Source organism: Mya arenaria, chromosome 13, assembly GCF_026914265.1.
Source record: "Mya arenaria isolate MELC-2E11 chromosome 13, ASM2691426v1".
NCBI lineage: Eukaryota > Metazoa > Mollusca > Bivalvia > Myida > Myidae > Mya > Mya arenaria.
Window position 1 is genome coordinate 30,542,638 of NC_069134.1, and position 14,348 is coordinate 30,556,985.

At 35.5% G+C, this 14,348-nt stretch overlaps 1 protein-coding gene across 1 annotated transcript in view; it reads right to left on the reverse strand.

The window, feature by feature from the left end:
* Positions 1-1,766: 1,766 nt before the first annotated feature.
* Positions 1,767-14,348, reverse strand: part of LOC128213278 (carboxylesterase 1C-like) — a 28,502-nt gene continuing 15,920 nt past the window's right edge. The window contains exons 4-11 of the mRNA XM_052918874.1: positions 13,654-13,839; positions 12,141-12,343; positions 11,283-11,427; positions 9,613-9,720; positions 7,606-7,682; positions 5,328-5,448; positions 4,865-5,000; positions 1,767-4,004 (exon numbers count right to left, since the gene is read on the reverse strand). Of these exons, the coding sequence (XP_052774834.1) occupies positions 3,581-4,004; positions 4,865-5,000; positions 5,328-5,448; positions 7,606-7,682; positions 9,613-9,720; positions 11,283-11,427; positions 12,141-12,343; positions 13,654-13,839 (1,400 nt within the window). The 3' untranslated portion in view covers positions 1,767-3,580. The remainder of the gene's footprint in view (positions 4,005-4,864; positions 5,001-5,327; positions 5,449-7,605; positions 7,683-9,612; positions 9,721-11,282; positions 11,428-12,140; positions 12,344-13,653; positions 13,840-14,348) is intronic.

The following is a 14,348-nucleotide window of genomic DNA, read 5'->3' on the forward strand; positions in this document are numbered from 1 at the left end:
GATAACGAACAATGTTTATACTATCGGGGAAGAAATTCAGTTTATGTTCATTTGCTCTCGAACTTCGAAGAAAACAATGTGTACATGCAATTATTTGTATTTTAAAATGTATTCTACGATTACAAAAAGTTTCAGCCCTTGTTGTTTTGATGTATTCTCGATTCCTACTTGCTTAGATATTTTGAAAATTAAAATCTAAGACGTGTAGCTATACGCTATTTTTCACGTTTCAATGTATTGTATTGTTTAGTTTGTTTGATATACCATGTCGCTATTGCATTTGTATTGAAATTTGCGTTTGTGGACTCGAGACCTTTCACTGCAATACATATGACATTACGAATGTCTCTTTATTTTGAAGTTTTGATGGGTTTTTGTTCGGTTAATATTGTGTATGATATGATAACCCCTACTATTAATGCAAGCAACGATAAGGCCGTGCACAGACTGAATGTGAGGTTAAACAACGTCAGAATAAATATCATTACATTTATGAATGACAGGGTGTTCAAGGTTGTTACTATAACCTCTTGACCTCACCCTTCGGCCTCGTTCGTCTGAAAATAGAGCCCGTGCCAAATGTCGCTGCCCCAGCGCAAATGACGTCGTTCCCACTGTAAATTAGCAGCACAATTGCGCTGTACATAACAGCATTGACCCCACATACGATCTCCTTGGTCGAAAAGGCACGTTAACTTGCCTAAGATGACGCAAATCGGTAAACTTATCAAAGCCTTGGAATACTGCCGTACTCGGTCAATAACCAATTTAGATCTTACATATGTTTAAGAGTAGAATCCGAGTGTTATGTATTGGACTGTAAAATAACTGGCCAATAAGCTGAATTAACTCACTGATACATATAAAATGGCAATAATAAGAATTACACTGTATTAAACTGCCCCTAGGCTCTGTCTTAAAGCGACATTGCAGGTATGTTAAGTAGTCCGTTCTTGCGTTCGTGTCTCTGGATCTGCCGATCTGTTCAGATCTGCGACACACTTGTTTTTTGAAAACGTTCACGAAGGCGAATAATTGTATTTATATGGCATCCAGACGCACTGCTGATGTGCGCAACGTTGTCACAGTGAAAGAAGAATTATTCTTGGCATTTTGTTAAAACAGATAAGATATTCCCTTAAGTTGCAAGAGGAAATCGTTCGAAATTACATAATTTCAATTCAATTGAATGTAGCCCAATTCCTATCGTAAATGTCAATGCAAATGTTGATTAAAGGGGTGTTTTAAATTTTAGACCGAAACGTTTGATCCAAAAGGAGATATTAACAAAATTTACAAACTACACACTTTTTGCAACTGAGTGAAAAAACAATTGTATATAACTAGAGATAAAAACAAATTATAATAGTTTAAATCGGACGTTTGTGTGTCAACTTAGTAGATTTACTGAACTTATTTCGCATTCATTTCAAAAACTTTATAAAACGAACGATCTATTGATTTTGATATCAAAATTTAATGCTGTCTAGCCTTGCAAATTTGGTCACCGAAATACTTTATTTTCGCTTTTTAAACCCCGTAAATACGAGGTTTTGAATTGGTTCGATACTATATAGTTATTTACCGCGGACACTTGTCCTGCGGGAGCAAACTACCAAATTTAGGTGTTTAATATCGCAATAATGCTGGTAACCAGAATTTAATTGCTACACATAACTTATAGTCTTATATATATACATGGACATGTCTGTAGTCCAACAGTATGTTCCAAAAACAAGTCCAAATAAATTATTTGCAATTTTTATTATGAAAATCATAAATATATATTAACATGATCGTACCATCATCCAGGGTAAAGTAATTAATGATGAAACTTCACACCTTAAACTTTTTTAATAATCAAACTATACCACAACAAGTAAAACATGTTCACAAAATGTCAACGGCATGTTATTCTATATAATGGGAATGTACATAGTTTTCACAACCATATAACATACATTAAACAAATAGGAAATGATGGCACATGACATTTACAAAATACTCTTCCTAACTGCACAACTAACTTGAATCTTTGACTTTGGCAAACTTTATCACAATATCAGCTATATATTAGCTGTTGTTAAAGAAAGAGTGAATTTCTGCTTCTCAAGATCAAACCAATTAAGTATCAGTATTTATAGAATATTTTGTTTTGCATAGCTGCACTTTGGTTCAGATTTTATTTGTCTTGTATTTGGTGTTTCGTATACTGCAGAACCAAGGTGATTAACTATATAAATGTGTCACCTTCAAATGATATCAAAATTGACTAAAAAGTTGTTAATACAATCTGTTTTTATATGGCAGAACATTTGATTAAAAAAGATATATAAGACAATTCCTGGACACAAGGAGAAGTCGAATGCACAAACCCCTACACAAATATACATGTTTTGATATTTAAAAATGTATTGCACATGTCTATTGTTTGCGTTTTTTCGTGAGTAAATATTTCTCTTGATCCACAGAAATACATCTTGTGTAGTGTATCATGGTCAAGTTATATAACTACGAATGTCTATTGGTGAAATTTCACAAGAACCCCAAAGAGTTTAGACAATCACAAGTGCCATGTAATAATATACCCCCAAATAGTTATTTTCCATGTACTGAACAAGTTGTTTTACATTTTCTATGGAATGGACACAAATATGATAGTCTTTTATACCATAAGTCCTCGATTTAAGCACAAAACCCTTTCACCTTCCCTATATGGCGCGGATACTCCACAGGTATCCTCTTGTGACGAAATTTTAATTTGTATCGTACTTGTAACATATAAAAGAAACTTGTAATGCAACGTCTTTGCGATATAAATATATCCTATTCTATGTCACAGTCTGCAGGATAAAATGTCGACAGCTGGACTGGTTAATCATCGCACTCATAAATGTCCTAGATTAATCATGTCTAGATAAATATCGGAACAGATAAAAGTAATATCCTTACTCTAGATTCTAGTCATTTGCAAAATATAAAGAAGAAGTTAATAATAATTTAAATGCTTATGAAACCACACGTTTGTTTTTGCAATAATATTCATTTTTTAAGGGTGACCTAAGTTCATGACATAATTATGAACACACACACCCTAAAAGTAACGATTTGACATATTTTTGCGGTTGGATAACACATTTTGAAATCAGACTCTTTTTAATTCATTTAATTTATAAACAATAGTTCCTTAATTTGCCTGGTTCTTTGAACAGCAAATACGTCTGCACCAATTAATTTTATAATAAACGAATGATGATATGTCATACAACAGTGTGGATTACCAAAAAGGTCTATGTATATACAATTGACTGTACATAAATATATCGCACGAATGTTAATGTCACCTGTATTAACAGATGTGGTGCACTTATAATTGACTTTGAATGTTAGTCAGATTGCGAATGGAGACCGAATGAATCGGGCCTGGTTCAGGCGGTCAAATACTGGTAGATCTTGACCTCAGCCCTTTATTGGTCTTCGCTTTTACATAAAATGCAGCCACGGTTTTTCGTCTCGTGCCAGCCGAGAAAACGGTAACACGTAAGCGAACATGTTATTCGACTTCTTTGTGTTCCTACAGTCAAACTTTGCTCGGATGAGGTAGCATGCGTTCGGCACTGGACGTGCTGTTTTGTCTTAACAGTCTACTTACCTCTCGTCTCATTTTATAATACCCGACGGTCAATGCTATCGTTAATACCGACAAACATATACAAACTGATGTCAGAATCCAAGTGTTTCTATCAGTTCTCAAAGAAAAGTACACAGAGTCCTTGTTGTCCGCTGTTGATATTTGAATATTTTCATAATGTCTAGTCTTGAGTTTCATTTCTTCTTTAAACATTTCTGGCACTTTCTTGTTCCAAAATGACATTTTGTCTCCTCGTAGGTTTTGTGCAAATATAATTGTTGGTTTTTGTAATGACGTTATTCTGGCGTAAGGCTTTGTTCTGGTATTAAACTTGGGAAATGCAAAGTGCGCCCTTGGTTCCAGCGTTGGAACGCTGAAAAAATAAAATCATTTAAACCAAAATTACAACAAACATTCTGAAAAATGTGAACATATATATATATATATATATATATATATATATATATATATATATATATATATATATATATATATATTTATATTTTGCAAATGAGAAACTGTTATATTGCGTTAGGTGCAGTTAAGCTTTACACGTATAAAATAGTTATTAGTATTGTTTACTGAAAGAGTGATAGGTATATAATTGCATGGTAAGTGCACTAGTTGTTTTCTTCGATAGATTCATCTTAGGAATGGACAGTGATTGGAAATACATGCAAAACAGCTAGTTATTTCTATCTATCATACCGCAGCCGTTTGATAAAAATGCAACATAGAGGATTAACTCGTTATATCATAATTTTCGTGTAAACATTCCTGCACAGTTGAGACTTAACCCGAGTTACATGTAGCTGAACATCAATCATGCGTTAAGGTTTCGACCAGTGTTAAAATACAGCGAGTAAGTAATAAACATTACGAGACAACTGTAGTACATTTAAAAGTTCAGATAATTATCTCATAACAGTTTAATTTAAAAATAATTGCTCTTTGTAGGTGTATACATTTTATAATGGTATTTAAATACACTTTATACTGTAAACAATGGCCGAAGTGGCCTTAAAGACACGCGTTTTACCAGAGTGTATAATTGCAACAAGAATGTTGCGGGTGACGTACATGGTTTGAACATTGTTGTCAAGGACGAAAGCGAGCAATATAAGTGAAAATCGTTGCTTATTATCATCATGGTAAATATTGCAGTTAATGAGATGAAAACAAAACAGAACACCCTCAAACATGGTACAATAACTATTAACGTTAGAGGATTACCCTTGCTTGACAAAGTTTGTCCATAGCAATAGGAGAAGTTTTGACATCTCCTTGTCATTTTCATCATATCTAAAGTTCTTACTGCCCGTGAACGGACAACCGGACAGGTAGAACAGCTCAGCCCCGTGTATCACGCCTGCAAATAAGTATATATATAGTGTGAGAACAATTAAAATATTCCAATAAATCAACCTTGAAATCACTTAAATTGATATGAAGACCAGATAAAAAAATTACCTTGTTATTTATAGTTTGTCTTCTATCGGTATTTACACAATTGTACTAGCTTGAGTATGAACAATTTCTGAAATGCTAGGGACTGATTTCGATGGCAAATATTAATCATATCAAAACTGGCAAACTATATGACATGTATGTAAAAACTATGATTAATATAAGTTTACCAAGACCACCCACTAGCTTTTGCCAATTACAATATTTATCATTTCAATTGTTTTCATACCTTCCCACGGGTCGAATACGGAGCGGTACTCGTAGTTGTAGAGGTAAACGGACACGTTACGTAAAGACAGCCGCTCCGCAAAAAGGTGCGTCGGCGCCGTGATAAAGTAGTCACCAACAATCTGAATCAAAACAAGAAAATAGTATCCATATATTAATGACAAAATCGCCCAACGACATGTGCTGACGTGTAGATAAGAAACAAAACAAATCTGTCGCTTCGTGTGCTTTAAGGTCAATGTCCAAATCGTTAAAACCGACTTGAGCAAAAGCAACCCCGGTATGCAGGATGCGACACGAATGTCTTTATTGCAACAAATTGACAGAACTGCATATACTATTGGCAAAAGACAATAAAGTAATCACTCAAATTCTGAATGAAACACATTTTAGATGGTTCATTTGTATATATAAGAATGACTTCGTTTAAATGTCGCCCTCAACAACCTATACATATCTGCTTAGGGACAGTCTACATTGTTTGATAATTTAGACCGGAACATGTTGACACTAAAATAAGATACTCATATTTTTGGAAGACCCTTTTTGTAGATATGCAAACGATATAGAGTTCGTACCATTGAAAACGATTATACCTCAAATCTTAATAAAATAGCATCTTTTGAAACTTTTAAAAGTTTGGCATTCCCCACCACTTTGTAAATGTGGAAAGCTCTTAAAGTAGCTAATAGTTGGCGTATGGTGCAAATGTGCCAGTAGTAGTGTCTTGTTGCCGACCTCAATCTTATTTAAACAGCTGATGGAATTGTGAAACACAGGTTAAGTCAACAACATGCCTTTTGTTGAAAGTTCAATAAGATTCAAAATCAGATATGTAAAATCGGAACTAAAGAAGTTCTGTCTGTACACCATGAACTCCAAAGTTAATACCTGATATCCTGTAATATTGAATCATTAACCTAGATTTTACATTCTGGAACATCAGACATGGTGTATTATAGATATTGCGTTTTTAATCTCCAATTATAAGGGACGTGTCAGCTTTCTCGTTGTTTTTAAGCTTCTTTAGTAGTGCCCACGTCAATATTTTGTTGGCAAGTACCGAGGCTTTACATATCACGTGGTTGTTAATATATACATATATTTCGGACATAAATCTGGAATTGAGTGTTTTCCCCTTTTTATTTCACAAAGATGACCAATGGTACTGAACAAAGCACATGGTGATAGGGTAATGATCAGGAATGAATAGGCAAAGCCCATGAAGAACTAACTATTCGGTAGCAAAATTTAGAAAGAGGAACAAGCAAAAAAGTAACACATTTTCACAATCGCACGCTTTAATGTTTTACTGGGAAATGGTTTTGTAAGGATGTGTCCACGAACACAAACTATAAATGCAATCATCTTTCATTTACCTTTGCTTTGCAAATCATCGTAGAAAAGAAATTACTGTATATCGATATTGCCCGGCCTAAAAATGTCCGAAATACGGATGAAGTGTCTGTATACATATGATGGTTTAACCACGTGGTATGTTCACCGTGACTACCTCTACTTATACCGAAAACTGGTCCCATATTCACTAACGTCTTCAGTTTAATAAGTTAAAGACTCAGACTCAGAAAAGCAAGATCTTAATATTGTTTTAAAAATGTAATAACAAGAGCAACGATGGTACAATTTGCTGCATCTGCCGCGAATAAACTGTTCTACAATCTGGCACTCAACTGTTTTAAAAAGTAATTTGAGATAGATATCTTGAAACATTTAAGAATTCAGTATTATGAGCCACAGTCTGAAAATCAGTCTCAAGTCGTAAGTTAATACGGACACAAGGAGCTACACCTTGGGGAAGCAGAAAGGATGAACACATTTCCAGAAAGAGGGGCGACCAATATGAAGACTGGGGAAATTCAGGAAAAAATTATAGCACACTATCCGTATATAATGATCTTAAATTACCACTTAAGACAATGATAGACGTACATTTAGGTGGACATTACAATCTTCATTAAACGTGTCTATTATTTAACAGTCTCAAATTGTTCACACTTTCACATACATACATGCATATATTTAAATTAGAGTTTAAACAGTGGTTGTAATTTAAAGTTGTGTTGTTGCACAGTGAATGGGCACATTTACGTGTTTTGTTTTGCATAGTCTCGATTTTGAAACGCAATTAAGATACACGTTGTAAAAGTGGTTCTAAAACATAAACACATATGTTGTGGAAAGCCTTTAGTATAAAATGCTTAACTTTAAGAGTTGGACAGTATTATTAAACGTCCGATCAAGTAACGATTTAAACTTACCTCAGCAAAATTACTTTGAATTTCGTCATCAGAGATATCTTTCATTCCCAATTTAATGTAGGTTTTCAACACAGAGTCTGAAATAAATTTATAACATTTTAGATCAGTAGGTTTAATGTGTTTATTTATTACCTCTTGGTTCTTTAACGTGCTCGGTGTAAAGCACAGATACACGGGATACAACTTTCCTGGGTTGAACTAATACTGAGTACACCACTTTTCCAAGCACTACCCTTTAAATGCCGTACACCAGGCAAGGGAGCTACTTGTACCAACTCTTTCGGTATAACGCGGCCAGGGACTTCCCGCTCAGTAGGCGGACGCCATAACCATTAGGTCACGTAGGTAACCGTAAACGAAACTCATATGCTGAAAGGTCATCCTGTTCGTTTCGAACGTCATTTATTTCTGATTTTTTCTGATAGTTTGTGTATTGCATCCTCGGCACCCCAGCGTATTCATAACCTATATGATAGGATATGAATAGGATGGGGTTTCGAACATGGTGTATTGTAGCAAGGTACAGATGACCTTTAGGGTATCATTTAAGTAGTTCTATTTAATTTTATTCATTTGGGAAAAACAATATTAACTATATTAGGTAGTGATGCTCTTCCACGTCATAACAAAAAGTCTACGCCCTTAATTTTAACATAAATATGAAAACCTGCGATCTGATTTATTGCCATCAGTCATTTTTCTGTGGTTTTTCGCAAAAAATGGCTCGTTCCAAGACAAAAAAGTTGTCAAACCGTTCAACCTGTGAAAGCGTAGCTTAAGCTTAAACCTGCTTTTAATATTTTGCATCCGGTTAGTGTACAGCTGACTTTCTTGATCTTACGATATTTTGTTGTACGCCCGATGATGGCCAAAAGATTCGGCCTTTGATTTTGCGCCATTAAACAAAGTGAAAGTGAGTTTTGTTTACTGCTGGGCACGTCCGTGTCATTTAGTAATATCGCAGTATGTTTGTGTCTGTTGAGATCGGCCGTGCATTTTTTGACCAATTTGATAACGCATATTAATACTTGACACTAGCAGCGAAACTAATGTTGGAAGGTTCGTCCTGCCTGTTTCGACGTCTTTCGATTGGAAGGTTTATGTAACCAGTATTATTTTGGGTCGACCCTCTTTCTAGTAAACACATTTACTACGATGATAGTAAAGCCGTACAACTCGCAGACAAATTACTGCCAAGCGAGACATTTATACGAGATATGGGGCAAATTGTTCGCGAATCATTGCCATTTAATTACTGTCTCATTTTGTTACGCTGAAATTTATTGAAAAATGTCACTTCATTAGTGCTTGGGGCTGCTTTTCATTACAAGTTAAAAGCTAATTATCTAAAATATAAACCAAGTCTTTTTCCTTAATTTTGTTGTACTTTACCGTATGCTTAAAGCAAATTGCAAAGACTTGTCTTGTCTTAATGCCTATAGAACGGTTTTAAGGTCAGACAACACTTAATAAATGTCCTATATTCTACAGTCAATTGACCAATTTGCACGCAAGATAACACTGATTTTTAGTCCTTCACGACCTTCAACTCCATATATGGGGAGAACGCTCCAATTGTGTAATAAACATAAAACATAGTTATAAAAAACGATGCCCTCATATAAAACCCCAAAATAGTGCTTGGACGTAAGTTTACACTCCATGTATTTGGTAAAATGACAAATTCCGGTGTACAAGTACAAATCGCGAAACACGATTTAGATGCTTTTGTGTCAGGTACAGTTGACATGACGCCTTACTGTCCAACCAATGTAAGGACAAAGTAGGTAGTTATGGAGAGCGGTCTTAGTCCAGTTTAGCGTCATTTAAATAAATGTATGAAATACAAAACCGACACCAAACATGAAAATAATAACACATACTACATACTACAATTACTGCCACTGGCAGGTGCCCTTAAAGACTGGATAGTTATTAAAGGTAATAAAATAAATCAGAAATTAAAACAATATTGAAGTAAGATGGCATATACGTAACAAGACTTACCAACAACGCCGTTTATTTCCGGTAGGTCGCCTCGGAAACTGTTCATCAACGAAAGCAACTTTCGGTAGCCGGTTTTACCCACGCCGAACAACTTGATTAATGGGATAGCTGAAATTACATATTTTTGTGAAATATACTAAACAAATGCATTTACCAATTGAAACGTTGGCAAGGATGCTCGTTGTGCATTAATAAAACGATGCGAAAAGTTCTTTGGGAAACCTAGCAATTCAGTAGTACCCGTTAAACAATGCTTGTAAATAGATTCATACTCGGTATGATCGGCAAAAAGATGAAATCGTAAAAAGTATAACTTCTCACGTGGTACGCCATTTGTATTTGAAATTTACCAGATGAATATCTACAATTCATCTCAAATCCATTTTTACACTAACGTCCATCTTTTGAAAAATCTATCAATTTTACGCTGCTTGCTTTAATTTGAAATTTTTGATGCCTTAAAATCTATAAGAGCAAGTGGGTGAAAATATATGTGTTTTTATTTTCTGAAACTGCCACCGTGAGAGAAATAACTTTGTCAGTCTGGCGTTGGTGTAGGCACTAAGGTTTCAACATATTCATATCTCCTCTATGATGCCACACAAATGCTGTCTCATTGTCAGACAGTGCTAATTGCCCTGCGAAAAGAGCATTTGGAAAATGTATTATGCAAAACCAACCACAAAAGTACTCAAATTGCAGCATCGTTTTTCGGCCGTTAGGCCGTCTAAAATCACCCTGACTTCCTGTGAAATGAATTGAATAAAATTAGGATTTTTGATTGGTCATTATGAACATAAACTGGAAACCGCATTGGTCATTGTTAAATTGGTCAAATAAAATAAAGGAGGGAACTTTTTAGATCTCTAATTGTTGATATGGTGAAGAATTGTATTTCCCCACGAACGATTCCTCCAGAAAAGTAAGAGAGATAATAAGGGAAAGCACAACGACCAAAACGCTTAAAACAGTGAACATAATCTTTTCGGACTTGGTTGTTTTTGGTGTAATACGGTCCTGCTTTGCCCCTTCCCAGCATTGACACCTACTTAACAGTAACGCCATTTCGGGTCGTGCTCAATTGCTGACCAAAAAGCTATGTATATAGAAATATAAGGATACTGCTGACCAATTGCTGACCATATAGATAAAAAAATCTGCCTAGTGAAAGGAAACAAACTATGACGAGTTATTTTATTTTTCATTATTTACTTTTAGTGTGTGTGTTTTTTTTAAATATTAATTTTATAATGATATTTTTATATTTTATAAGAGCGTTTAGTTGAAAGCCATAAGTAACTGGCTTACTACCTCTAAGGTCGATCATTAAAGACTAATAGATGAATGTTCTCAAGAACTCAGTTCCTCTTGGTCATATATATAGCCGCTGTACAATAAATCTAATAATACAGCACATAGCACTTCGTAAATTTTTAGGGGTGAAAACATTTCTGTATCGAAAACCCCCCAATACTTTTAGTCAAACATTGCAATAATCTATAATAATGTGCCTGATAACCAGTTGATTAAGATTCCAATATAGCCAATGACTATACGGTACACTGTTTGCCAAAATACCTATCATCATACGAAAAATAGAAGCTGGTAATCAATACAGGATACACAGGTTGTTTTCATTTGTATTACTGTTAATACTCCCGTCACCTTACCTGCGGTAAACCCTTCGTCCTTAGTGGCCCCAGTGAGGATTGAGTTCACGTTCAAGGCACCGGAAGTGACCAGATGCTCGGGCGTGTCCGGTAGGAAGTGGCCGTCGACCACCGGTCGGTATAGCGGCGTCAGCGACGTCATCCACTAAAAGACAGTATAATGAATCGTTAAAGCTGCACTCTCACAGATATATACCATTTTTACAACTTTTTTTTATTTTTTGTCTTGGAAAGAGCTATTTTTTGCTTAATTACCTTCAAACCAGCGATAAAAGGTTACTTACAAATGACCGGATCGCAATTTCCGTTCGAAGATTAATGTTTTATGGCTTAAACGTTACTAACGGTTTAAGAAAAATGCATAAAAGATCAATTTTTTAACTTAAATATAAAAATCTGCGATCTAATTTTTTGTCAGCAATCTTATATAACTGGTTTTAATGCATTTTCGCAAATATTGGCTCGTTCCAAGACAAAGAATAAAAAAAAGTTGTGAAAACGTTCAATCTGTGAGAGTGCAGCTTTAAAAAGCCCAAAAAATTCGCAAAATGAAATAATATAATGAACACATTGACAAAGGACCATATTTCAAATAATTGAATACAAATTGCTAATCAATCAAACAGTGAATGGATGAACGAACAAACGTCCGAACAACCGACCGAGCGATCTTACGGATAAAATGTCGACAAAAATATCAATTAGTCATGTTAGCGGAAACGCAACAGAAGTATTAGAGATAATAAAAATAAATATAATACAAATTACATTGAATAGTAATTCACGTTTTTGTGTATAACGCATAGCTACTTTCACCATCGAAGATGCTCACAATTTCACAAACATCCATGATCTCACCTCAAATTCTTCCATAATTATATGTTCAAGCGTCTGCGAGTCTAGCGCCTGGATGCAGCGCTTGGTTTCACTGGAAGAATTTCGATGGCAGTCTATCGAGGAAGTAAAAATGTTATAAACGAAGGTAGGTCCCCGTTGGTGGCGTGAGACCGACCAATGACCAAGTGGAGAGCCACTCTGTTGGATTACTCGATGGAACAGACCTGTAATGAAACAAGAGGTGGTATTCAGTATGCAACTTAGGTCAATCTAACAGTCACACATCATTGACTTCATTCACTGCAGTGGCTGATTATTTGTAACACACAATCTGCTACGATAATGGTTGTCTGGTTAGCGCAGTGGTTAGTGCACTCGCTTCTTACCTTGGCGACCCGGGTTCGATTTCCGGCCTGGGTGCATGTGAGTTTGGTATGTGGTCACCAAGTCGGACAACTGGGTTTCCTCCGAGTACCCACAACACTAGACCACACTCTTGCGCAACATCGTGCCAACGAGAGTGATTAAAATAAGTTGCAATACCTTGTTCCACAATCGTTGTAAAATGAATAAGTTTAGACTAATCTGATACGATACATCAATCTTAGACCCAATTAAGATCAAATATTGCATACCACCCAAGAATATCATAGAGATTACACTATTCGAATATATTGCTTAAAAATATAAATTAAATTGATTCACGACTCGACATATATTTCCAAAAAAGAAACTTGCATGTATCAGATACATTGACGATGCTATGATAGAACGTACGCCTTTCAGACGTCATGTATCACGTCGAGTTCCGTGTGTAAATACGTATAGGTTGTTTGAAAAGCGTCATTTCGTAGTTTTGTTTTCTTTATTGTATGCCTCTTTTAATTATTTCCATGTTTTAATGCATCGTTCGTAAATATAAGCAACGAAATTGTAAAATGGGTTTTCAACTACTTTTCCCTGAAAATGACGTCAAACATCAACCGCAATCTTGATTAAGTGTTTAAATTGTTTAAATATAAACACAATTCATCAGTTTAGATTAATATCTTATTGATTCATTTGTTAAAACCGTAAACCTAAAATATCAGTCTGTAAAGAGCAACCTTCAACACACTCGTCTATGCTTCTATTCCTGTTTAAAGCAGGTGAAAAGGTTTTCACAACAGCTGTTGGAATGGTAGATATAAATGTGTTAATGACACGAATATCTCAATCTTAACGCTGGTCTCTCGCAATTTTCACTACTTGACAAAAGTGTGTTGTGTAACCTCTTTGAAGTGGACAGAGACGTTGCAAACATACCACAGTCGAAACCCGTTGGCTCGATATCCCTCTGCTCGAAATTCTCGTTGGCTCGAATTGATGTAAAGGATTTATCTTTTTGACTTTATGTTAGCATGCCCGCTTGGCTCGATATTCGCGAGGCTCGAAGTATTCTCGCAGGTCCCTAGGACGTCGAGCCAACGGATTTCAACTACAACTAGCTAGACCAAAAATGTCTGCCAACCTTCTCAGCAAAGTTTAGACCAACCTTTAGCTAGGGGAGACAGAAGGAGTAGCCCAACACTGCAGCCGCCGGCGCTGTGGCCGTCAATAGTGACCTGGTTTGGGTCGCCGTTAAAGTGACCGATGTTCCGCTGTACCCACTGGAGGGCCGCTATCATGTCCAGCATCCCGTAGTTACCAGTTATACTGTCGTCCGCAGACGTTAGAAATCCTTAAAGGAATTACACACTTTTCAAACATTTTGCCAACGATCACAACACCATGGCTTTGGCATTTTGCGATCAGTCATAGAAAAACGAAAAGACTATGGTTCATACATGTTTTGTACGTGAGAAATAGGATGAAAAAGATGAATTTAAATCCTATGAAAACGTAATTGTTTTAAAAAATTCCGGATAAATCTACACATAGCAGATTGTTTTATAACAGTAAAGTTTTAAAACCAGAAAACATGATTGCAAGGATACATATGCAGCATATAATACTTTATTAAACAATATCCGACATTTTAAAAAGTTTAACTACATGTATTTAACATTTGTCAGATTTTTACCAGTCTCAATCGACCACGACTCATATTCATGCGTTTCTTTCGACGTGCGACATAGACGCTTAATTGATCTATAGTATAAACATCATGCATATAATTTGTTCAATGTACTAAAGGACAAATTCCCGAGTCAAATACCGAGATACAGCCCGAAATCAAGAATGCAATTT